This window comes from Vipera berus (assembly GCF_964194415.1).
Source record: "Vipera berus genome assembly, chromosome: 6".
NCBI lineage: Eukaryota > Metazoa > Chordata > Lepidosauria > Squamata > Viperidae > Vipera > Vipera berus.
In genome coordinates, this window is record NC_138208.1 from 52724762 (window position 1) to 52747989 (window position 23228).

Here is a 23228-nt window from a genome sequence, read left to right on the forward strand (position 1 = left end):
TATTCACAGCTTAATTTGGATGGCAGGTTTGAGTTCTCAGACCTTTGACAAGCTGTAGATAGATAAGAATGTCTACTGCAGAATAGGCTGAAATTGTATTAAACAATTGAGGTTTCTCTGTCAACCTGACCATTCTTCTTTCTTATATTCATAACAGTTTATACCTTGGTCCCTTTTCCATATTTCAATGGATTCTTTGCTCTGCACTTGCTGGCTTGCAGCCAAGCCATTGCTGACTTTTGAGTTAATTGCTATCCCTATCCTGAGTATTTATTTGCATAATTTTTGAGTGGACTTCAGTGTACCCTGTGGTCCACTAACTTGGTGGTTTTACTTAATACAATTTATACTATTTACTACATAAAAGCATCTCAAAGCAGTTTACAACATATAAACTGTACAGTAAAGCAATAAATGTAAAAACCATTTACAGTAAGAAGGAGTGAGGGGGAAAAAGCAGAAACAAAAAGCATTTGTCCAACGTTTCTGTAAAGAAGGCTTGGCAGAAGAGAGAGCATTTTAACATATTTCTCATAAAATATTACAAGCATAACTACAGGATAGCACTTTGCAGTCCAAAGTATATGCAATAGAAGTCCCTTGGTGATCCCAGCAGTTAATTATGTCTGTACCAGCAAAGCCATCTGCTGGACATCCTGACCTCCCAATCATGAACCCAGTAAGGTTCTGCTTGCACCACCTTTTAAGAAGTTGTCTAACCCAGTTTAAACAGATTAACTGGTTAATTTGTTTGTTTTGGACCTCAGCTTGTATCTGTTAAATTAGTTGTTTTCCTTAGTTTAATAAAAGGTCAAGGCAGCTTTGCAGGAATTCTAACTAAGGCTTGACCCTTCATGAATGGAAGGACGCCTTCCCTTGGCAAAGAGCATAAGAGTCCAGATAGGTTTGTGCCACAATTTTCACCATTTCTACTGTCCCATTTTGCACGCTGTTTTGAAAGAGCCTTCTGCCTTCAGCATTATTATAGAGGAAGGAGGAGGGGATTGGAAAAAAAGTATCAAAAATTTTCTCTCCAACCTCTATTTTTAGATCATCCATTGCACAGAATACTTTTTTCACTCGATCCCGGATATAATCCAGAGATTATATGCCATGTCATACAACTGCACCTCAACTCAACTTTCTCTTTCTAGGTTTGATAACCCTGCTGCTGTGAGTCCATCTCCTGTGAGGCAGCTGACTTTCAATTACCTCCTTCCAGTAAATGCTTGGCTGCTTCTAAATCCTTCTGAATTGTGTTGTGACTGGACAATGGGCACCATCCCATTGGTAGAATCCATTCTAGATGTAAGAAATATTGCCACTGTCACCTTCTTCTGCTTTTTGGGCACTTTGTTGGTCTTCAGTCTCCGGTATCCTGGGGATTCCTCCAAGACTGTATTAATGGTAAGTGACGTTATGGGGCTGCTTGTCAAGACTGATTGGGACCGACCTCGGAAGAAGGGAGGTGAACCAGCACATAACTGTGCCACCCACCCCCAACTCACTAAGTCAGCCTAAAAAGATAGCATGGTCAGTAGTATCAGAATTCACCAAGAAGTCAAAATGAGCAAGGATGGATGCACAACCTCCATTCCGCTCCCACCAGTGATCATCTTATGAGTGTGACCACTACCATTTCAGTCCCATAACTGAGCCTAAAACTTAACTGAAGAGAATCCAGACAATACATTTTCTCAACCATCTTCCCTAAAAAGGGGAGGCTGAAGACTGGACAAAAATTGTCCATAATAGTACAGTAACATGGCTTCTTGAGAAGAATCTTTAAAAAAATCCAGGAACACTCCCGCCAACAAGGATGAATTCATTATCTATCTCCTGGGCAGTCTTAACCAACCAGGAGGGGCATGGAACTAATGCATAGGTAATGGCATTTACATTGCAGACGATCCCATCCATTTCCTCAGGTCCTACAGAATCAAACCATTCCCAGATAACTGGATAAGTCCATTCTCCAGGCATGTGCATAGGACTTGCACCATGCTTGGTATTCAATTGGGAATGAATCCAAGCGATTTTATCCTACAGGTGCACAGAAAGTTCCTCTGTGTGGCCCTGTAAATGAGCTTTTGGGTTCCCCTTTCCGAGGAGTCCAGGAATCCCTAAACAGGGTGCTGGGTGGCATTCTGTGGATGCAATAAGAGTGGAGAAGTATTGGCACTTCTCTGCTCCTGACATCATGAGATAACTCTTAATAGTGACCTTAGTTTGTGTTTGGTCAAGTTCATTGTTTGGTTTCTTCAAGTGCTCCTGTAGGTGTCTCCTGACCCTCTTTCAACTCCCTCAACTCTGTAAATCACAGGGAGCAGCAGGAGTAATGGGCTAAGAGAGGCTGCATAGGCATGATCCTGTCTAACTCCCTAACCCTGGCTTCCCGTTTCCCTTACCTGGGGGGGATCCTCCATCCCAAACACACAACCCAGATAGAGTGAACCTAGGATAGTGATGAGACCTGTACTATTTTGGCTCTCACTCTCGGCACAGGTGGAGCTCTTCTTGTATTACTTGCTAATAGACAGATTTAAAAGTACACTGAATTAGATTATTCTTCATTCAGCACATTTTCTTTAGACTTGATTTTTTTCCCCTCTCAGCAGCTAGAATTCAGTCCCAATTCAGTGTGATAGAAATATTCCCAAGTCAATTTTGCTGCATATATGAAAACAGAGATCCTATTTATCACCACTTTTGATTGAATTAGCTAAGTTCTGTTGCATATTGTATTGTGTTATACTTTCATCGGGTACATTTCAATTATTTTTTGTAGGTATGGAGTTAATGTACATAATTTTGTCTGTATGGAGTTAATTGTTCCCACTGCATCCCTACAGTTGCAAGAAAAAGTATGTGAACCCTTTGGGATTACGTGGAGTTTTGCATGAATTGGCCATAAAATGCGCTCTAAACGTCATGTAAGTCACAACAATAGAAAAACACAGTCTGCTTAAAATAATACTACACAAACATTAGCTGTTTTCATGTTTTAATTGAACATAAGATGGAAACATTCACAGTGCAGGGTGGAAAAAGTATGTGAACCTTTGGACTTAATAACTGGTTGACCCTCCTTTGGCAGCAATAACCTCAACCAAACATTTCCTGTAGTTGCAGATCAGACCTGCACAACGATCTGGAGTAATTTTGGACCACTCCTCTTCACAAAACTGTTTCAGTGTAGCAATATTCTTGGGATGTCTGGTGTGAATCGCTCTCTTAAGGTCATGCCACAGCATTTCAGTCGGGTTGAGGTCAGGACTCTGACTGGGCCACTCCAGAGGGCGTATTCTGTTCTGTTGAAGCCATTGTTTTGTTGAATTACTTGTATGCTTTGGGTCATTGTCCTGTTGCATCACCCATCCTCTGCGGAGCTTCAGTTGGCGGACAGATGGTCGTACGTTTTCCTGCAAAATGTCCTGATAAACACTGGAATTCATTTTCCCATCAATGACAACAATCCATCCAGGCCCTGAGGCAGCAAAGCAGCCCCAAACCATGATGCTCCCTCCGCCATGTTTTACAGTGGGGATGAGGTTTTGATGTTGGTGTGCTGTGCCTTTTTTTATCCACACATAGTGTTGTGTGTTTTTCCCAAACAACTCAATTTTGCTTTCATCTGTCCACAGTATATTTTGCCAGTAGTGCTGTGGAACATCCAGGTGCTCTTTTGCAAACTTCAAACGTGCTGCAATATTTTTTTGGGACAGCAATGGCTTCCTCCGTGGTGTCCTCCCATGTACTCCATTCTTGTTTAATGTTTTCCTTAATTGTAGACGTGTCAACAAAAATGTTAGCATGTGCCAGAGATTTCTGTAGGTTTTTAGCTGACAGTCTAGGATTCTTCTTTACCTCATTAAGCATTATGCGCTGTGCTCTTGCAGTCATTTTTACAGGACGACCACACCTAGGGAGAGTAGCAACAGTGCTAAACTTTCTCCATTTGTAGACAGTCTGTCTTACCGTGGACACATGAACATCAAGGCTTTTGGAGATACTTTTGTAACCCTTTCCAGCTTCATGCAAGTCAACAATTCTTGATCGTAGATCTTCTGAGAGCTCTTTTCTGCGAGGCATGGTTCACATCAGACAGTGCTTCTTGAGTCCAATAAACCCAAAACAGGTGTGTGTTTTTAAAGGGCAGGACAGCTGTCAGCAACACATCCAATATCATAACACTGATTGGAGTCAAGGTTGGCTCACTCCTGGCTCCACTTAGCTCTTGGAGAAGTCATTGGGCTAGGGGTTCACATACTTTTTCCACCCTGCACTGTGAATGTTTACATGTTATGTTCAATTAAAACATGACAACAGCTAATGTTTGTGTAGTATTATTTTAAGCAGACTGTTTTTCTATTGTTGTGACTTACATGATGTTTAGAGTGCATTTTATGGCCAATTCATGCAAAACTCCATGTAATCCCAAAGGGTTCACATACTTTTTCTTGCAACTGTACATTGTTTTTTGTCCTTGATTGTTATAATACTTTGAGTTGCGGTAGTTCAGCACTCAGGAAAAGGTCTGAAGTTGGTACATTGTTTATCGGTAGTTAAAATTGTGAGGAATGTTGGATGTATCAAGAATGGGTTACATATTCTATTTCTTTGCTGAATTTTTAAAAGTATTTCTTGGAGCCTCTATTTCACAGTGTAACTTTGTATCTGCAGATTTTGTTCCTCTGTGCTTATGAGGCTCTTGTAATATATGCATACAATGTGGGCTTTATTGACAGCAGGTCTCTTTTGCAAGGTTAAAACAATACAGTAACAGCACTATGGATAGATTCTGGATTAAAGGACTCTCCCCTCCACCCACCCCCATCCAATCCTTTATCTATGAACAAAATGAAAACTGTCACGAGCAGTAATCGCTTAATTACTTTCTAACAACCATTGCTGTTCTAGCAATAATCTAGCAAAACAAATACAATTAAATAGAAAGAGGAGTCCTTGGGATAATTTCGTGCTTTATCTTGATCGCAGTTATAGTGGAGCCCAAGTAATGTTATTTGCTACATAAAAAGGTTATATGGGCTATATATACGTATATATACATACATACATGTATATACATATACATATGTGTGTGTGTGTGTGTGTGTGTGTGTGTGTGTGTGTGTACGTATGTATATATATATATACACACACACATACATCACAAAAGCATTAGGATGTCATTAGAAAATCCTATTTTTCCAGGCCATGCTTTAAGGGTTTTTTGAGAAACTGAAGTCTGCACCAAAAAAGTAGCACGTTTGATTTGGAATATACCACCAAAAGTTAGACATTTAGTGTTGCCTACATTAAGAATGGATTTCTGGGAGCTTTCCTCTTGTTGTGTGCGTTATCCAGAATTGTTTAGGGTGAGTGGCTATATAAATCTTTTAAGTAAATAAATTATGAGTTTAGCCAATGTTTCTGTTGTGTTTTTATTATTATAAAATCTAGATACTTGCATACTTTTTAATTTCATTTCCTAAAAGCTTATCAGCATTCTATGTTTTACTCACTGATTGTTGAATTAATAATGACTCAATAGGATTATGAATAAATTGCCTTCACTCTCTGCTACTGTAAGCGAGTAGTTTAGATCTGGCTCAGCAGAAAAAAAGAAGCAGAACCAATACTTCTAACACAGTTGCTTGCATGTGTAGTGACAAATGCAGATCTATTGTTTGCAATTAAACCTTAGGTAAGGTTTTGCTAAAGCTAAGCAAATCTAGCAGTGTAAGCTTCAAGGAATTAGAAAGTTAATGAATAAACTATTCCAATATTGGCACTGTGTACAGATGAATTGAGTCTGGATATTCTACAGCAGCTGATCTCTAACCTCCAAATATGGGGAAATCAATTCATAGAATTCTCTCTGTGATAACTGTGCTGATCAGGGAATTTTGGGATTTGAAATACATCCATCTGGAGGAGGCCTATGCTGGCCAAAGCTGTTCTGTAGAGTTAAGATATATACAAACATTACACTGCTTTTATTGGATTCTTGTATCTCTGAAATAATTATAATACATTTGTTTATAATATGGCCATATATTGTGGCCCGATTCTGACAGACTGATAAAGGGACATGCATCTTTCCCCTGAACATGTAGGACTGGTCTAGATTAACTCACAGCATATTCAGTGAAGACAATGGATAAGTCTTTGAACTGATATAAACCCCTCTGATTTCTATGAGTCAGTTATTAACAAATCTTTTCAATTCATTGCTCCTTTCACAACTGCAATTAAATCAATATATTTTTGATTGATCTTTAAATTGAGCTGTGGTGGCACAGTGGTTAGAATGCAGTATTGCAGACTAATTTTGCGGGCTGCCAGCAGTTCAATCCTGATTGGCTCAGACTTCCATCATTCTGAGGTCAGTAAAATGTGGACCCAGATTGTTGGGGGCAATATGCTGACTTTGTAAACTGCTTAGAGAGGGCTGTAAAGCACTATGAGGAAGTATATAAGTCTAAGTGCTATTGCTGTTTAATTACAGTTATCCAGTTGAACTAAAATTCTGTTTAACTAGATTTGGTTATTGTGCATAACATTGTTTACATACACAGATGAATACAGGTAGTCCTCGAATTATGACCACAATTGAACTCAAAATTTCTATTGCTAAGTGATGCATTTGTTAAGTGAGTTTTGCCCCATTTTACAACTTTTCTTGCCACAAGTGAATCATTGCATTTGTTAAGTTAGTAACATGGTTGTTAAGTGAACTGGATTCTCCATTGACTTTTAAGGTTGCAAAAGCTGATCACGTGACCCCAGGACACTGCAACCGTCATAAATACAAATCAATTGCCAAGCATCTAATTTTGATCATGTGACTATGGAGATGCTACAGTGGTCATAAGTGTGAAAAATAGTCATAAGTCACTTTTTTCACTAAATGAACTGTCGACTATCTGTATATGATTTATAAAGTAATAGAGTTTGTATAGTTTTTAACAAGTTGCTTTGAAGACATGCTTTGTGGACATACTTTGAAGGAACACAAGATAAATCTAGATTTGGTAAGTGCATAGAATAACAAGTTACCAATTCCATAAGAACTCTAGAGAAAAAAAGCAGGGATATAAACATAAAATTAAATCGGTGTCTCTTTCACAGACATATATGCTGTAGGTGTATATAATGTTTACATATTTTTCTGCTTTGGGTTACTAGCTAGTGTTTGTGTGTGTTTTTTTTCTTTTGCTCTTTTAGGCTCTTTGTTTAATAATTTTGCCATTCATCCCAGCATCAAACCTTTTTTTCCCTGTTGGCTTCGTAGTAGCAGAACGAGTGTTATATGTTCCCAGCATGGGATTCTGCATGCTAATTGCCCATGGGTGGAAAAAGCTGTCAAGTAACAGGTAGGTTAAAATTATTGCTTGGGGAAAAGTGGGGGCATTAATGGTGACTAAATGTGAAATTGCTTGCATGGAAGAGTTGTCTGAGTGGCTTAATATCTTTAGTTGCTTTTACCATCTTTTCCGCGTCATAATCAGCAAAATGTAGGAAGGGGAGATAAATATATCTCAAAAACTTACATTTTTTAACTGCCGCAGGCTGGCAGTTTGACACCCCTGCCTTAACTTGAGAGTAAGTGAAAAGGATTTTCTAAATTTCCTTGCATTATTTTCTCTCTTCTTTAGTTCTGCTATTACTACATCTGCTTGTTTTAAAGATTCTTAGCAGCTGAGAGAGGAATTAAGGGTTTTTAAAAAGGCTTTGATAGTTCAGCAACTGTAGTTTTCTATTTTTTAAATTTTATATGGTTTGCTTTTGCTTTTACTTCTTCTTTAGTATTAAAAATGGAGATGCCTTCTTTTCTGAATAATTCAGTCTTAATAATTCTTACTGTTTTTTGTTTATTGTTTTTTAATAATATTTTATTAGTTTACTAATTTTACAATTAAGTATTTAAAAAGCAACATGGTGACTGGGTTAATCAATAGTTCAATAACATACATAAATCTTTAGTATAAATCTCAAGTTACAACATCAGATATTTCCTCTCTTTTTCCCTTAATATCTACAATCTCATATTAGGCTAATACAGTTCTTACTGTTATCAACTAAGTAAAAACATCTTTGTTACATTTACCAATAATTTTTAGCTTATACATATCTTAATTGTGTTTGCATTCAATCCTTATATACAATCAATGTCCTGTTATTGCTTTCTTCCCAAGCTTTAATTTCCCATCAATATTCAAATTAACATTTGGTACTTATAATTTCCAAGCTTTAGGTACCCCCCCCATTACCGGCAATGGCCAAACAGTCCCGATACGTTGCGTGATGTCACATGACATTGCGAGTTTGACATGTTTGCTCTATTAGATCAAAACCATTACATGGGTTAGCCAATAAATCAGTAATATACATATTTTTTTTGTTTAGGCCTAATTTTTAAAAGCTCAAATACTCCCTCTCTTTTTCTGGTAACATCTATTATCTCATATTGGGCAAACAGAATTCTTATTTTCAACTGATTTCCAAATATTTTACATTAGGTGACCAAAATTTGCCTTATCTCAACTTCTCCCTTTTTCCCTTTTCATACCAAAGTCTATTAGTCTTGTTACACATCTTACCTATTCAGCTATAATGTTACTTTATTTTCTAAAAAATATCTATTTTCCACCATATTCAACCCTCTAGTTAGTAATATGAAATCCCCTCTAATAAATCAAAACCCTTATTTTCTTCAGCCTTACTCTGGCTTTCTTCCTTTGCCAACTAACCTTCCATGTCAATGCTTTTGAATCATCAAATAGTTCTCCCTCTATTATTATATATATTATTTGGAATACGAAAGACCAGTTGGTTGCAGGTTTTTTGGAAGAACTAGCCCATTTGTATTCATTAGATTGCCTCCCTATTACTCCAATTTCCCATAGTTGTCCTGATAAGTTTTTTTTTCCATTCGATCTGTTCTTCCTTTTCCTCAAATTTCTTCTGAGTTTTGTAAAAAGTCTTTTCCATTTTCAGTGTTATCACTCCTTTTTCTGATTTTTCTGTTGCCTGGATCTGTTGGTCAATTGAATCCTCTGTCTTAGTATTTAGTTGTTCCATTTATCCTGTTATTTTCTGCATTGTTAGTTCTTTGGTTGTAGTCAAGATTTGGGTTTGTATATTTAAGCTGACATCTTTTTCCTTTATGTTGCATCTTATTTTGTCACTAGCTGAAAGAATGGTTTCATGTATTGATTTCAACATGGAAAGGATTTTTTCCTGATCTGCATCCATATTCTCTTGATAGTATGTTAAGTTGAAGACTTTAGAATCCAACGTTAAGAATAGCTTTTTGTTTTTTATAACTAGGTATGGGACATCTACTTCATGTGTTATAGGTGGTCTTTATAGTAGAAATTGTTTGTCAAGTAAGAGTATAGTCCAAGGTATTCCATCATGTCGTGTGATAACATACCGTATATACTTGAGTATAAGCCGACTCGAGTATAAGCCGAGACCCCCAATTTCACCCCCAAAAACTGGAAAAAGTTATTGACTCGAGTATAAGCCGATCCGCCGTTCTGCAAGCCTCCGCCGCCGGCGGAGGCTGGATCCGCACTCTGCAAGCCTCTGCCGCCAGCAGAGGCTCGATCCGCCATTTTGCAAGCCTGAATACACAGGAATACCCTGTGTGGCCGCGGCTCTCGGGGAAGCCCTGGCTGTCCGCTTCCTCGCTCCACGCTGCCATTCGGGGCCCGCGCGTTCCCCGGGCAAATCGCGGCGCCCAGCAGGCGAGGAAACACGCCCGCTCCAGTCGCCCCCCCTTCCCTCAGGAGACGCGAAGCAAGTGACCGCCCGGAGCTTACCGAGGACTTGCGCGCGGCCGAGGCTTCGGTGCTTCCAGGATCACGCGCACCTCTCCCAAGCCGCCGCCGTCCGGAGACCTGCCGAAGTTTGGGGAGGTTTGGGGAGGTGCGCACCTCCCCAAACTTCGGCAGGTCTTCGGACGGCGGTGGCTTGGGAGAGGTGCGCGCGATCCCGGAAGCACCAAAGCCTCGGCCGCGCACAAGTCCTCGGTAAGTTTTTTTGTTGACTGGAGTATAAGCCGAAGTGGAATTTTTCAGCCCAAAAAGTGGGCTGAAAAATTCGGCTTATACACAAGTATATACGGTATGCTTCTCATGTAAAGAAATAGGAAGGCAATTCCTCATGTATAGCTCTGAAAGTCAGTAAAAGTTTAAATTCATAGTTCAAACAAGCCAGATATGCTGCCCAAAAGTTCCTTCTTTGCAGCTGAATTTTTCAGAGGTGGTATCTGTCAAGGTCAGAGAAGTTTTTTTCTGGAGTCTGGGCTTCAAGCCAAGTCTCTCTTAAGCACTAACAAGTTGTAATACCATACTTTGCCACAAGATGTCACCGATGCCGTTTTAAAGTATTTTAAGTCCAAAGATTTATGATAGTTTTTCAAGTCTTATTTCTTTTTTTTAGATAAAAACAAACATCTCCAATAAAAATAGGAACACTTTTAGTCCCCAAGTTTCAAAAGCATATACATCCAATTAGATTAAAATTGTTCTTATAGTTACTCTGTTTCCCCTGGGTAGTTAGTCACCACTGTTCTTAGAGGGTGGAGTAGAAATTCCCTTCCCTCTCTCCTCACAGGGGAAAAAATACTTTGGGCAGCTTTTACAGGAAAAAATACTTAAAGTCTTAAAGAGAAGATCAGATCTCAACCAGTTTCATCCGCATTGCTTTAAAGTGCTTGGTGGTGATTTTGACTTCGGCTGTCAGCAGCTTAGTGACAAACCATATTGCTATGGCTGGTCTTACTCCCGCCGTTTGGAGGGCTTCCCCGGATCCAATGGAAGGGCCAGCGCCCTCCCGCAATCAAGCGGGGATCCCCTCCTTGCTCATCGCCCCTACAGGGTGATTTTCCACAGCGGGACGAAACCAGACACGAAAGATGGAACTCGACTTCCAGCGTCTGCGGCGCCACGATGGCAAACCAGAAGTCTCTGTTTTTTGTTTATTGTTATCACATTAATTAGTAATTATAAAACAAAACTTTTAACATGTTTTGTTGTTAATACATAAGCTCTGTCAACTCTGATGTGTTTCTAAAATAAAATATTTGATCTTTCTGTTCCCTCAGTTATAGCTGTGCAAATAGTTGTTATATTAAACATCCAGGGTAAATTTACAGACAGGGCTTAAAGTAGAGTTTGATTTTTCTTGGGAGGGGAAGTGATCATCAGTTGTTTGACTTCTTTTTTTACTCAAAGAAACAAATATTTTATTTTGACTTGCTTTCTTCTTAAGAATGAGAATAAGCATTGCTTCCTGCAATACAATTTAGGTTTGCCTTCATGGTTTTGTTCTCCATTATTTTTTATGCCGTCATAGCAGCAAACCAGAAATGAATGTTGAAACTATAACAATTTTTAGATAGATAGATGATAGATAGATAGATAGATAGATAGATAGATAGATAGATAGATAGATAGATAGATAGATAGATATAATCTGTTCCACAATTTCATATGGCCAGTTATGTATAGGGAGCTGTATTTCTTCGTTTTAGTAATAAAGTCTAGATTCCAGTTATTCCAAATAATAAGCCCTATTTTGCAAAGTAGCGATATTTAGTTACTAGTGGAATTCAACATGTTCCTAATGATTCAAACAAGCTAAGAACAGCTCAATGGATTGAATGACAAATATAGTCAGTAGCAGTGCTGATAACAGAAGCAACTTCCATCTAAATAGGTTTCATTATCTCTTTGTATCTTATTACTGTTGATTTATAATAAAGTGCTAAATGCAAAATGACATTGCATTTAGCAAAACTGCCTTAGCACTTTTTTGCCTATCAGCATCTGTTCTGCTTCCTGAAGCAGCTAATTGTGAAAATATGGTTAATGTTAAATTGGATTCAAGATTTGTAAACTGAGCTTCTAAGAGTTAAATGCCCTTATTGGGAAATACGCTGTCTATGTTAGCCTGGGAATTCAGGAATTACATTAACCACACCTTTTTTCATTTTTACTTACTAGTACCCTGAGAAAGCTATCATGGATTTGTTTGTCTTTGGTTTTGTTCATTCATGCCTTAAAAACATTGCAGAGGAACTGGGATTGGGAATCAGAATATACATTATTTATGTCTGCTTTAAAGGTACAGTATTATTATTCTGAACTCTTATTTCTGACAGTAATGCATTCTTGAAGGACTTATGTCAAGAAAAAAATACTCCAGGGTTGATTGACAGCCTGTTATACCTTAGTTTTTAGAGCTCTCCCCTCCTCTCTAGGAGGGATACTGGGAATTGATAAATGTAGGTTGGTTAAGCAAGCATTGAACTTACAGCAGTGCTGAAAAAGTAGATTTAAAACTGGTCCCTGAACCTAGGGCTGTCACAGTGTCTCTGTGGTCATGTGATCACTATTTGAGCACCTTGCAGCCAGCATGCATATATGACAACTGCAGCATCATGTGATTAATCATGTGATTTACATTTGTGATCTTCTCAGCTGGCTTCTGACAAGCAAAACAGTGGAGAAGCCAGGAAAAAGCCACAAGTCATGGTTATATGACATTGTGCTTAAGGACTTCGGATTATTTTCTAAACTACAGCAGAACTGATATAATTTGGGAGCTGTCCCATGATGTTTCTCCTAATAACCACATTGCTTAACAACAGAATGATCAGTGCCAATTGTGGCATTCAGTGGAGATTGCCTGTAGATGAAAATCAGGGTCATTTTACTACTAAAACAGAGGTCCTAAGATGTTTCCAGCTAAAACTGTATGTCATACTGAGAAATTTCTGTTGCCCAGTCATTTTTAGTGTGTTGGAAGTTAGAAATTATTAAATGTGCCTCTAGACAGTAATATTAACTTACTGAAAGTCAAATTTTCCCTTTGTCCTGATTCCACCCACAATTTTTCTGACTGTCCACTGTCATAGCATCTCAATCTTTTATAGCAGCCTTCTCCAAATCAGATGTCTCAAGAGATGCAAACTGTAACTGCCAGAATTCTCATTGTGGCCATCACAGGTACAGAATTCTGGAAGTTGACATCTGTGCACCTGGAAGCCACCAAGCTGGGGAATTAAGCAATTTACTATCTATCATAAGATTCTAAATATCTGAAGCTATCATTTTAGATTCTAAATTAATGAGTTCAGTTCCAAATGTCTCTAACATTAATGGAGTGCCCATAAAGCTTTTATACATTCTCTTAGTCCATGCATAGGCTTATACACTCGGCCTTAAAACATTCCACGTCAATAGATTATGCTTTCATAAATGAATTATTCAATTTGCATAGCACTTGTTTGTTTCTGACATGTTTTCTGTGTTCAGGTAAATAAGAACAATGCTAAACTCTGGAATAATGTGGGTCATGCTTTAGAAAATGAAAAGAACTTTGAAAGAGCATTGAGATTCTTCATACAGGCCACCCAAGTGCAGCCAGGTGAGTTGTAAAAAATAGCTAGCATGAAAGGCAATAATATGAGAACTCTCTTTGCACAATATTTTCCCTATAACTACGAAAGCCTTTGCCTAGCATTAGTTGGCATACAGCTACTGCAACATGGACCAGAAAGCCTTAATGACTCATGTTGCAGTGCTCCCTCGAAGGTGCTGCCTTTGAAGACAACTCAGCAATCACCACTGATATAGTCAGTTATATTGGTCATTACAGGGTAATAACTATTTTATGTTTACTACACTGGGTGGCATTGGGGATCACTTTAACTATAAATGCTGCCCTATCTGTAAGACCATTGAGAGAGGTGTTTTGTTTTTGTTTTTGTCATTGCAAGAGATGGAAGGATCATAGTCCAGAAGGACAAGCAATCTCCTTGGTTGCTCCAACATTGTAGAATTTGCTGCCTGCAGAGATGTGGCTGTTCCCTCTCTTGGCTTTCCAGAAAGTCCTGAAGACCTCTCTTTTCTATAGCAAGAATTTGTTTTGAGCTAATATGATAGGGTGACTCTTCTTAGCTAGGTTATTGTGGTTTCAGAGTATCGAGTTTTACTATGAAATGTTATTTTATGTTTTTGTGTTAACTGCTCAGGGTGATGCATTGGAATGATACCATAAATTGTGTACGTGAAATAAATGTTAGTGTGAAATCTATAGAAACGTGTATAATTTTATGCATTTATATAAGTATGAAAAGTTTGATTGCATCCTGAGTCCTTAAATGTAATGTTTTTTTAAAAAAAAACTGTTTAAAGAAATTTCCTGCTCCATCTAGCTATTATTAAGTTGCATATTAATTTTTCATGGCTGATTTTAAGAGAAAGCACTGTAGTTCAGGGGCAGAGCACATGTTTTACGTGCAGAAAAGTTTCATGCTCAGTCCTTAACAAGGCAATTTGAAAAGAAATGGGTATTGCTTTACAAGAAAGATCTCTGCATGAGATTATAGGAACATTGTATTTATCAGAGTAGCTTGGGAGGCAATGTACATCCCTCCAATTGATGCCAGATTGTAATCCCTCATCATTGTCATACTGACCTAGGCTGACAGAATCCAGAGATAACTTAAAAGCATCCTTTGCCTGCCTCTGAATTAAACAGCCAAGAGGCCCAAGCAATGATAAAGCAACCATATTTTTTTTTCCTGTAATGGGTACATTGTGTGTGTGTGTGTGTCTGTGTGTGTGTGTGTGTGTGTTTGTTTGTTTTGTACTTGGAACATTGCGAAATTCTTGTGGTTTTGTATTATCAAATAAATGTCTTGAAATTTCTTGAATGTATGTCATATCAGTCACATTTTAAATAGAAAAAAGTGGGAGTGGGGAGGATTTAATATTTATTTGATTCCAGGTTGAATGGTTCTTGTGACTGAGACTGGAATTCTAGACGGAAAGAAAAAAACTGAAGGTATTGCTTATCTTGCAATTTGCAGATGATATTGGTGCTCATATGAATGTAGGAAGAACTTACAAAAATTTAAACAGAACCAGAGAAGCAGAAGAATCCTATTTAGTTGCAAAATCATTGATGCCACAGGTAGGTGAAATAACTGCTTATTTGGGAAGTTTCATTAGATTTGGAATGTCTTTTTAAGCAAAAGATGTTGGGGTCACCAGGAGTTTTCTTTATTTTAGTTTGCTGGAAATTTTAGCAATCAGTCTAGTTCAGCCTTTTTCTTGTCTTGTCTATATTTTCATAATAATTATGACATTTATTTTTTTTAAAAAATGAAAATATATTGCAGGTTATTAATTATCTGCAGTTATAGCTCAGCTTGCTTTTGTATTAGAAAGATGTATTCTCAATTCAAATGAAAGTTGTACTTAAGTTTTAAACTAATTATACTTTAGGCATTTCATTTCATAACTACAGTCTTTGAAACTGTTATAGCTTTTATTGTGTTATAGTTCTGATAAATGTATGGTTGATGGTCTTCCAAGCCTAATACAATTTCTTCTGCTGTCAGATTATTCCAGGTAAAAAATATGCTGCACGAGTTGCTCCTAACCATCTGAATGTTTACATAAACCTTGCAAACCTGATTCGGGCAAATGAGTCTCGTCTTGAAGAAGCAGACCAATTGTATCGTCAAGCCATTAGCATGAGGCCAGATTTCAAACAGGCATACATTAGCAGGTACTTTATACTCTTATATTCATAAGAAATGTCAAATGTGATTAGGCAGCTCTACTGTCTAAAATAAATACTACTTTAATAGCAAGAAAATGGAGGGAATGGAAACCATATAATTTAAGGTTTTGATTTTCAACAGAGGTGAATTGCTTCTAAAGATGAACAAACCTTTGCAAGCTAAAGAAGCTTACCTAAGGGCTCTTGAATTGGATCGAAGCAATGCAGACTTATGGTATAACTTGGCAATTGTTTATATTGAACTGAAAGATCCATCTGAAGCTCTGAAGAACTTCAATCAGGCATTAGAACTGAATCCTAGTCACAAACTAGCCTTGTTCAATTCTGCACTATTAATGCAAGAATCTGGTATGTATACCTAGAACTTTAAAGCAAAATTTTAAAAGTTGTATTATATGTTATTATTATTTATTATCAAGACCAGGAAAAAATACATGAAAAACTCCAAAACTAAAACAACATGATTGATATATTAACAAAATGTCAAACCAAAATTAGTAATAATCAATGACTCTCTAGCATTATAAAATCACAAATTGATACTATAAAATCTATGCCATAGAAAAATGTATTTTTAATGAATAGTCATGGTTGCTTTTTCAAACATGGATAAGTATCAAATATCTAGAACACAATCCTATCTCAGGAGTACAAATTCTAAGCAAGTTAAATAGTTCCCATTCAGAATGGATTGTCTAAAATGTTGGCTTTGAAGGATACATTTGAAGAACTGAGTTCCTTCATATTAATAATCTTCTCTCTTACGTCAGATTCTAGCTTATAAGAAAAGCACCCCTTACAATTAAACACGGGACAGTGTCATTACATTGTGAATTGTGTCTTCAGTGTTGTCCTGCAATGACTGGGATTTTTGATGCCGTGATTAAGATACTGTATAGGCACCTAGGAGAGTCTGCTTCAAGGACACATTTTGTCATGGAAAATCATTGTCTCCCAGCTCAACTTACCCCATAGTGTTGCTGTTACAGGGAAAAGTAGGGAGGAGGAAGTGGCATGTATTCCACTTTGAGTTCTGAGGAAAGGTGAGATGTATCTCTAATACATTATTTAATAAGTTATATTCCAATGTGGGAATACAAACAAGATTTGAAGCAGAAAATTTAAATAATTTTAAAGGCTTTGGGATGGAAGCAGTGGGGTGATTTTCCTGGGCCACATCCAATTATTTTTCAGTATTTGAAAGGATCAGTTGTTATTTTCCATTCAAAGGAATGGAATTAATTAACTGAAATCCCAAACATTGTACAGTTATTTTGGTTTCCAAATCCATTTACCTCAGTTGGACCAAAAATTTACTCTAACGATGTTGGGAGAAAAAAGTGAGTATGTAATATGCTTCCCCTGGATCTTTCAGACAGATCGTCTATCAAATTGTAAAATTTATAGTATCATGAATCTGAGTCTACAAGCATAAGTAACAAAGACTATTAATACTGTCCTATTTGTACAGCACTGGATAGTCCATATTAATGCTCTTTTGTTGCGTTAGGTGAGGCCAGCCTTAGGCCTGAAGCTAAGAAGAGACTTCTAAGTTATATAAAAGAAGAATCTCAAGATGCAAATGGTTATTTTAATTTAGGCATGCTTGCAATGGATGATAAAAAAGATGATGAAGCCGAGATGTGGATGAAAAAAGCCATAAAGCTACTGCCAGGCTTCCGCAGTGCTTTGTTCAACTTGGCATTGCTTTATTCTCAGACTGCAAAAGAGCTGAAAGCTTTACCCGTGCTGGAGGAGTTGTTGAGGTACTACCCAGATCATACCAAAGGTTTAATTTTGAAGGGAGACATTTTGATGAACCAAAAGAAAGATATACAGGGAGCAAAACAATGTTTTGAGAAAATTCTGAAAATGGATCCAAACAATGTGCAAGGAAAACACAACCTCTGTGTGGTTTACTTTGAAGAACGAGACTTATTAAAGGCAGAAAAATGCTTAGTGGAAACACTGGCCTTAGCCCCACATGAGGAATACATCCAACGTCATTTAAGCATTGTCCGAAGTAAAATTGCTTCCCTCAGACTAGGGGACACAGGTGTGACTCATACAGAAAAAGTAGCATCTGTGGAAGGAAAAAAACCTCCCTCTGAACACTTGAAAGAGGTAAAAAAAGAGCAGAAAAACCCTCAGACCACAACCACTAATGTCAGCAAGGAGCAGAGGAAGTCCAAAAAACATGGAAATAAGAACACTACAGACAAAGAGACAAAAAAGAAATCGACAAAAGAGATAAAAGAGATAGAGAAAAAAAGAGTTGCTGCACTGAAAAGACTGGAAGAGATTGAACGTATATTAAATGGTGAATAATTATTTAAAGCACCACTATAAGGGAAACTGGCATCTATTTTGTACATGTGCATTGCATGTGTTTTCAGTCAGAGTGACCACAGGGTGCTTTTGAATTTGGAAACAATATTGAAATCATGATGTTAACTAAAATTGTAGAAGCTACACAATAAATAGGAAAAGCCATGGCTTTTAACCAAGATGCTTGGTTAAGGAGTTGCACATAATTGACACACAAGGACTTTTCCAGCAATGGAAGCTATATTCTAGTATTGCTACTTAGAAGAATAGCTTATTAGCCCAGAAACAAATCCCACTAAATTAAACTCCTTATTTGAAAGTAAGCACGTTAGGGCTTGGCTGCAAAATAATTGCAACCAACTATGTTCAGTTCTTTCTGTCCTCAAAGAACAGTTAAAATGCTGAATATTAAAGACAGCCTCAGGTATATTGGTCACAAGACTAATTTTGCTAGAGAAAACCATGGGTCTGAGTATTTGAGCATTGCAAATTAATTTGGATGACTATTTTTTTTACTTCATACATCAAATCATTTTTTTCTATGTAAATGTATGTGGCACATTCCCATTTTGTCCTCCTGCTTCCTTGTAAGTATTAATGTTCCAAATGAATTGGGAATTAATTAGCAAATACCACTTGTGTTTCTGTATGTGCATGCAATCGTTTTATTTTTTTAAAAAAAAATTCAATAAATCACTCTACAGGTACAGTGATTTTCTGTGTCATGGGGAGAAGCAGGAGTACTCATCCCCCAAAGATAAGCCCTCTTGAAAAGCTTTGCCGTTTGTTTGTTTGTTTTTTGGCAGCACCATACTGTGATGCTTCTAATATAGGAAAAATGTAACTGTTTCTGAACTGTCATCCATTTATTAAGAAATCAATGTAAAACATATGGAATCGTTTCTAAGGTGATGGATTTTTTTACCTCTTTTATGGTTGAATAATATGCAACATCTCATAATATACACTAGGTATCTTTTTAAGCTCCTCACAGCCTTCCTGTGATAATGCATTATAAGGAATGGCAAACCATTGCAGTTTCATTTGCAATCACAGTAATTACATTTTAATACAGAAAATGTAGAGCTGGACCACATAATTATCAGCTACCAACTGCTTAAGTGACTTTTATGAAGATTAAGGTTGAAAAGAGGAGGGAGTGCTTCAGCTCCTTGGCAAAATGTAGGATATATCTAAAATGAATAAAATATTTTGCAACAAGGAACCATGTTTGACATTTTGAAAGTCCCAGAATCTTAAGGTATGCCTGCAAAAGAATCTTGGGAAAAAAGCTTTATCATGGTATATGTTAGCTAGAGAAATGATCTGACATGGTATAAGATAGATTCTTATGTTCCTGCTTGGAGAAACAAAACAGGCATAGAAACAAAAGATAAGCTGAAAGAAATGTCTCTTGGCTGCAAATAAACAACAGGATTTTCTTAGAATTGGAAGTTGTAGGAACTGAGTCCATAACATGATGCCTGCAAAGAAATCCTTATATTTGAGGTAAATAAGTCTGATAGCAAATACATGTCTTGAGGCATCTTTTCTTTAGATGCCTCAGCAGGCTAGTAGCTGGAGGTGTATTCCCCCCCCCCCAATCATCATGTTATACATAATAGATTGTCATGTGACAATCATACTTGTGACTTACACAAAGATTGCTTTAAATCTCAATATAAATTCAGAAATTGTTTTCAGCTTGAAAGTTTCTGGTGTAATTCCAAACGTGAATTTTCCATTTTTGTTGCAGAAATTTGGGCATTATAATTAAATACTTGTTTTGCTGAATTTCCTATGATTTTCATTAACAGCTTTGTTAGGATAGGATAAACTAATTCTCTTAGATGAAACTTGAACTCATCATTTTTATATCTGTGGCTATATATTCTTCCTCAGTTTATCTCTGGATCACCTAAAGGTGTTTTTGGTTTTATTTTTTTTTTTAATCATTTTTTTTCAAATATGTTAACTCCACGTTGAAGAAATGTTTACATGAGCAAACTTACTGAATTATTTATTATTTTTTCCCTTTCTTCATAACATGTCTTAGCCTAGGTTGTGGTTAGTATGAACTCCAAAACAATCAGAATTGTTACTTTTTTTAAAAAAAATGTGTCACATGCTCAGGAAATCCTAGTAGATTCTACAGGACAAAGATTTCAGTTTTTTTATTAAAATATTGAATGGAAGGAGCCACACAGGCTAACCAATATATGCATTTGGATTCTGGTACAGTACAAATCACTTTTATGCACATACTGATGGATGCTGAAACAAAGGGAGAGCTGGCAAAATCAGCAGTTTCTCTAATGGCAAAGCATCTCACTGAGGTGGATTGTGAAAGATGTGCCAATCGAATATTGACATATCACTGTGTCATCTTGACTGATGTCTTAGTTTCATCCAAAAACAACTTGACATTACCCATAGGCAACACTCTGAACATCGTCCAGTTTCTCTGCCTCGTTGCCGCTGGTTGGCTTCATCCCATGTTATTCCACAGATTCTGTTCTGGGGGAGGGGAGGGATGTGCAGAAGAGACCATAGTGGGGAAGGAAAATCTTACTGTGCATGTGGATTACTACCCAGTCTTGAGATAACTGTATATGTTTAAACATAAATTGGAATGTCTGTGAAATAATAAACAGTGGCTTGGTATGTGCATAATTTCTGTGTGGGTGCAGTTTTCTAGTTGACAATTTACTACCATAGATTTTTTTTTTAAAAAAAGGGGGAAAATATAAAATAATGACATAAGGAATGTATATTAAAATTAAGCAGTATCCTCAAATAGAAGGAAATTCTAAGAAATGTTGATAAATTACTTAATGAAAGAGCTGTGTGTGCATTGTTCTGCTACCAGAATTTTTTGTCCAGTCAGTATTTCATATTTCTCAAGTCATCAAATTCTGTAACACAAGAGCTTTGCTATACTTCTCAGTGAAATAATAATAGTCATCTAAGCTTTATTCAAAATGAATTAACAATTAGAAAACAGCTGTATATCACAGAAATCCTGCAAAATCCTCCAAACTATCAAAACATATGCAGTGGCTTTCCAATATTTGTATCCTGCAAACTAGTAGCAAATTCAGCTTACAAGTTGATCTTAATAGATGACAAACTTTTAATGTCAGTTTGGTTACCTCGTTGACTAAATTCTACTTGCTTTTATACAAATCCCTATACCCAATATTTTTATGATGGCAATATCATTTATATAAAGAACATTTCTTTATGTAAAGGTGCTTTCAAAGCATGCTGGGCTTGAAGTGAACAGCAGATTTTTTAAAAATTACTTCATAGATAACCCATTTATTATAACATAAGGGGTGTTTTGGATCACAGTTCACCACATTAGATTGGTGTTTTGGCTACCAAAAAATCTCCCATAAATGTGAGACTTGGGTGAAAAGTAATACCTCCAATGTTGTGAGTCCATAGTGGCAGTACAGATGTGCATTAAGCTTTCACATGTTCTTTAATATCTGTTCTTTCACTTGGCAGGAAATTAATATGAGAAAAAAGCATAAAAATTAATATGAGAAAAATAAAATTGTTTATGAAGTGCTATGCTGGAGTTAGTGCACATTCCTGTGCTTCAAGCAACATAATGCAAATGAATTTTTAACTGCCAAGTATCATTCCAGTTGAAATTCATCATTAAAGTCTTCATAGGCTTGTAAAGTCCTCTTTGTCATCTCAATCTTTAGAAGTTTGTCTGAATTTTTCTTAAAGTATGATGCCCAAAATTGAACATAAAATGTATGATGGGATCTAGCAATTTAGAATAAAATGTGAATAATTTCCTTGGGTCTGAAAATGTATACTTCTGTGGATGCATTTGCTTTTTTTTCAGCCACTTCAAACTATTCATCAGTATGCAATCAACAATTCAGAAATATTTGTCACAAGATTCTCCCACAATATGTGTCTATGTGAACTTTGTTTCCTAAGTGTGAAATTTTTACAGTATATCTTCCAATGTATTAGCCATCCATCTTTATCACAATACATATCATAAAAGTTTCTGCTAAAAATGAGATATAGTTAGTCTGGCAAGTCTTGTTCCTGATAAATCCATGGTGAATTCTGATTAAAAGGGTTTTTTTTCAAAATATTTTTAAATCCACTTCTTTATAATCTGCTGCAGAATCTTTCCATGCATTAATCTTAGACTGACCAATGTCAGTTCCTTGTATTTTAATAATAGCAATTTGTACTTCATTAAATATATATGCCACTTAACACCCAGCAACTCTACTATTTTGTGTATGTTTAATTATTTTTAATTAGAGTTGTTAAAAATATTCTTTCCTGCACTTTTATACCAGCTTCATGGTAGTAAATTAATGACAGCAATTTTAGTTTCAAAATTTATTTCAGTGACGTGCTATTTAATGGCTGCAATGAAGTTTATTTTATTTCAATGAAGTAAATATGTGTCAAATCCTCTTGGGGCAACATGGTCCTTCATATTTGTTAAGTTCATAGTGGGCAACTGTATGTGTAAATATCCTGGTTTTTATTGCACAGACTTCTTTCTAACAGTTTGTCTCCTTCCTGGGTTCCATGCTTTAATTAAATCTAAAGGAAAATAAGGGAATTCCACAATTTTTTTTTCAGGCTGGGAAGAATGATGGACAGATCTTTAACAAAACAAAACAAAACTTCATTAATCTCCTCCAGCAACAAGATAAACTCAAAAACACTGTCATGGTTCTGACAGATGAAACTCTTCAAAAGAACTTTGAGGCATTGTTTACCTTAAAGAATCTTTTATTTGTGAAACAAAGTATCGGCACTACATAGTCAAAACCAAAAACTAAATTCCCCTCCCCTGGATACAAAGTAACAAAGCACAATTCCCTCCTCCAATAAACAGTCATAAATCACATTCCCCAATTAGCTTGAAGCATGGGCTTTCTCCCCAGCTGTCCAGCCCACCAAAATTCTATCAACTCAGGGCCCAATGACCTTGGGTTCCCATGGCTGAGTTATTGTTGTGACTAGCTGGGCTCTCATCTACATTCCCCCTCCCAGCATCTCTAAAAGCTATAGTGAAAACTGACTGCATTTCCATTTGTCGTCAAAGCAAGAACATCCAATGTTAGCAGCGTTAGCATCCGTCCCCCCCCTTGCAAAAAGGACAAATCCTGTAATGCAGACAAGCACAGGTTAGGGGTTGCCTCTTGGTTTGTTAGGGTGTTTCTTATAGAACCTACTAATGAGTCTGTCAGCTTTTACATCACTAGATTTTACCCAGGTGGCCTCAGACAATG

General features: G+C 36.9%; 1 protein-coding gene across 3 annotated transcripts in view; it reads left to right on the forward strand.

The window, feature by feature from the left end:
* TMTC3 (transmembrane O-mannosyltransferase targeting cadherins 3) overlaps positions 1 to 22085 on the forward strand; it is a 47087-nt gene extending 25002 nt beyond the window's left edge. For all 3 annotated transcript variants that reach the window (XM_081331650.1, XM_081331648.1, XM_081331649.1), the window contains 8 exons: positions 1155 to 1407; positions 7231 to 7379; positions 12021 to 12141; positions 13335 to 13446; positions 14894 to 14997; positions 15428 to 15597; positions 15734 to 15960; positions 17123 to 22085. In XM_081331650.1, the coding sequence (XP_081187776.1) occupies positions 1155 to 1407; positions 7231 to 7379; positions 12021 to 12141; positions 13335 to 13446; positions 14894 to 14997; positions 15428 to 15597; positions 15734 to 15960; positions 17123 to 17940 (1954 nt within the window). In that variant the 3' untranslated portion in view covers positions 17941 to 22085. The remainder of the gene's footprint in view (positions 1 to 1154; positions 1408 to 7230; positions 7380 to 12020; positions 12142 to 13334; positions 13447 to 14893; positions 14998 to 15427; positions 15598 to 15733; positions 15961 to 17122) is intronic.
* Positions 22086 to 23228: the final 1143 nt, after the last annotated feature.